This window comes from Macadamia integrifolia, chromosome 9 (genome assembly GCF_013358625.1).
Source record: "Macadamia integrifolia cultivar HAES 741 chromosome 9, SCU_Mint_v3, whole genome shotgun sequence".
Lineage (NCBI taxonomy): Eukaryota > Viridiplantae > Streptophyta > Magnoliopsida > Proteales > Proteaceae > Macadamia > Macadamia integrifolia.
Window position 1 is genome coordinate 30,136,108 of NC_056565.1, and position 3,559 is coordinate 30,139,666.

The 3,559-nt window shown below is 37.1% G+C and overlaps 1 protein-coding gene across 1 annotated transcript; it reads left to right on the top strand.

Moving 5' to 3' along the window:
* Positions 1-481: 481 nt before the first annotated feature.
* LOC122088027 (xyloglucan endotransglucosylase/hydrolase protein 24-like) lies at positions 482-2,230 on the top strand. Its single transcript, XM_042657166.1, has 3 exons — positions 482-829; positions 1,039-1,235; positions 1,366-2,230. Exons 1-3 carry the CDS (start codon positions 542-544, stop codon positions 1,745-1,747), a joined length of 867 nt encoding a protein of 288 aa, XP_042513100.1. The 5' UTR covers positions 482-541; the 3' UTR covers positions 1,748-2,230.
* The last annotated feature ends 1,329 nt before the right edge of the window (positions 2,231-3,559 follow it).

Below are 3,559 nucleotides of genomic sequence, written 5' to 3' on the forward strand. Positions count from 1 at the left end.
TATTCCTGTATATATTAATTAACTTTTAAGGATAAAACTACAAATCTATTGACACCTAAGAAATTAAAATCTCTGTTAACTCTCTCTATCCACACAGCAATATAGCAATTGGTTAACCGTTGTTGGTTACACAAGATAATTTTAAGGGAAAAAAAAAACTATGTTCAAGAGTGTGGCCTACGTAAATATGAAAAAAAAAATTTACCTCCCATTTGGGGAGAAGACAAATGGACACAGAAACATTGGCATATCAATGCTCCGGGACAAAGAATGACTTACCCTAATTTTAAACATATCCAAAAGGAAAGGCTTCCAACCCCCAAGGCATTCCATCCAGCCATGCAACAGCACAATCAGGAGAGAGTCCCTCAGTCTCATAAATGCCACCCTTTACCAGTCATCCCATATTTTTCGTTCCCTTTCTCCTCTTCTAAGCATCAATTTCTATATAAACTCCCAACCTCCTATTTCCTAAATCACAAGTCTTGTCTTGGTTGGCTTGTCATTCTTCCCCTTGGTATACCGCATTCTAGATACAAGCATGCATTTTCCCTGTTCTCCGTTTGGAGTTACAATGACAATGCTGCTTGGTCTAGTATTAGCAAGCTCTTTAATGGCTGCTTCTGCTATTAATTTTAATCAAGATTTCGAAATCGCATGGGGCAATGGCAATGGAAAAATGCTCAACAATGGGGAGATGATACAGCTTTCCCTTGATAAGTCCTCTGGTTCTGGGTTCCAATCTAAGAACGAATATATATATGGAAGGTTTGATATGCAGATCAAACTCGTCCCTGGAAACTCCGCCGGCACTGTAACCACTTTCTATGTAAGTTCTTAACTCATACACTATGATTCAAATCCAAGTAGGAATGAATGAACGAAATCTAGATTTTTTTTTTTTTTACTAATGACGGATATCCAAGCCTTTGACCGGACTAGTTCCGCGGGCTCATACTAAATGAAACTTAGGTAGCTAGCTAGGTAATTTCCATTAATGGATCATAATTCGTCTAATTAATTTTCACTTTGTTGCAGCTAAAGTCTCAGGGAGACATTAATCATGATGAGCTTGATTTTGAGTTCTTAGGCAACTTGAGTGGAGAACCATATACTCTCCATACCAATGTATTTTGCCAAGGCATAGGATTAAGAGAGCAGGAGTTCAAACTGTGGTTCGACCCAACCAAGGACTTCCACACTTACTCCATCCTCTGGAATCCCCTAAATATCATGTAAGGAATTGAAGACACATTAATTTTCAAATTCTTTTCTCAAACTCAATCATAATTAATCTTATCTAATTACCTGAATTATTTTTTATTTTTTATTTTTTATTAATTTATTATTATTTTTTTTTGGTAGCTTCGTGGTGGACAACATTCCAATCAGAGAATTCAAGAATAGACTATCTGAAGGAATTCCATACCCTCATAATAAACCCATGAGGCTCTATTCTACTCTCTGGGATGCCGAGGGCTGGGCAACAAGAGGAGGCCTTGTTAAGACTGATTGGACCAAAGCACCATTCAATGCTTTCTATAGAAACCCCTGCGTGGCGTCTTCTAGAGGGGTTCCTCCTTGTGGTTCAAAGTCGCCATGGCAATCCCAACAGCTAGGCCCAAGAGGTCGAAGATATCTCAGATGGGCTCAGAAGACTTCCATGATCTACAACTACTGCGACGATCGTAAGCGCTACCCTATTGGTCATCGCCCAAGAGAATGTAGACGTCTCAAGCTCCATTAAAGATCGAACTTCGTACTTTCTCTTCCAAGTTGATGTTAATATTCCAAGATCATTCTTTAATTTTTTAAATTGATTTGTTTCCTTGGGTAATTTTTCCTGTCATTGAGAGAAACCACGGATGGTGCATCTTCCAACCTATGGACATCTACGGTTAAAAAAAATATATATATCATATATTTTGGGCAAGGAAATGCTACCCACTGGTGCAGATACACATCAGCACCGTCAATGTAAGGGTTAGCAGCCAAAAGTATCTTGCGTGGTCTTTCTACACTCAGTGTCTATTCTTGTAGTTGCACCAATGGGGAGGATTTTTTCTTCCTTTTTAGGGACGACATCAAGAAAAATTTATGAAAAAGAGTTTGTTGAGCGAAAGTGTAGGAGGAAATCCTCCAAGCAAGGACAAAATGTACAAGAAATGGTGGAGTAATCCACCAAACTCACAAAACACCCAAATAAAGAGCTTTTTTCTACTAAAAAAAATGGGTTCCTTTGTTAGAAGAGTTAGGAATAGGTAAAACAACAACAGCAAACAAGGAACTAAAGAAAGAACATCTTCAACCACAATCCTGGAAGCCAATCTAAGGAAACTATTCCACCATTAATGGCATTTGTAATTGATTGACACTCGGAAAGTAAAACTAACTCTTTTAAACCCAAGCTTTGATCCAACAAAAGTCCATCTCTAATCATATTAGTGAGCTCCTCCCAAAAAGATCTTGGCGATTGTAATGCTTACTCTCAAACTCTTCGTTTACATGGTACTGATATTTTTTGTTTCGCTCTTCATCTTCAGATTTCTATCTAATGATCTAGGACGTAATCTTAGACCCGAGGATAAAAAATAATAATAATAATAATAAAAAAAAAAAAGGAATTTCTCGGTTTCTTGTCAAATAAGTTGCCTATCTCCATGTTATACACGTGGATGCTTAAAACAAAATAACTATAGACATCAAGCAGAGATGCAAAATGATCTTAATCTTGAATAATTGATTAAATTATGTGCCGAATGACTCAAGATTCTGATATTTTTTACTCATCCCCGTCATATGGTCCAGAATCGAGGTTCCTTCAGACATATTGGTTGTATGAAGTGCCAAGGATATTTCCTGGTGAGCAAGATGATCTTGCTCCCCAAAAGTTCCCTCAATGTGTTTCATCAGTTCATTTGCAGTCTCAAAATCACCACATGAGCTTTGTAGTCTGTTTTCAATAGAACTGAGCATGTAACAGTCTCATCCAGACTCAAATTGAAACAATACCAATTGTGTTGGATTCATGTCTCGATGAACTACAATTTCTCAGAAGAATCCATCATCTGAAACTACCATTTGAAATGAACAAAACTCTCTTTATGAGGGATTAGTGGGGTTTTGTGGACCTCGCTTTTGTGAAAGATGCGCTATAGGTCCCACGGTCTCTATTGACTTGGAGTCACCTCATAAATCAAGGTTTAGGATCCATACTAAAAAATAAAAAATAAATAAATAAATACTCCATTCGAACTATCTATCCACAGATTATGTTCGTGTCTGATTGCAATCCGAGGAAGGAGTTAGATACTTAGGTCCACCCGGTAAAAGTCAAACTTTAAGCGTAAGTAATTGCACGATATGAATGGGTCGGCTAGCAAAATTATAGATATTGCACATTTAGAATACATAGCTAAAATACAAGAGCGGGGATATATATGCATATACCCGTATCTAGCTGTTCTGCATAGTTAATATACCAAATTTAAAGCATACACACTTACACACTGAGTATTGGAGAAATCAAAACAAAAGTTATTTCATCTTATTAAAATAA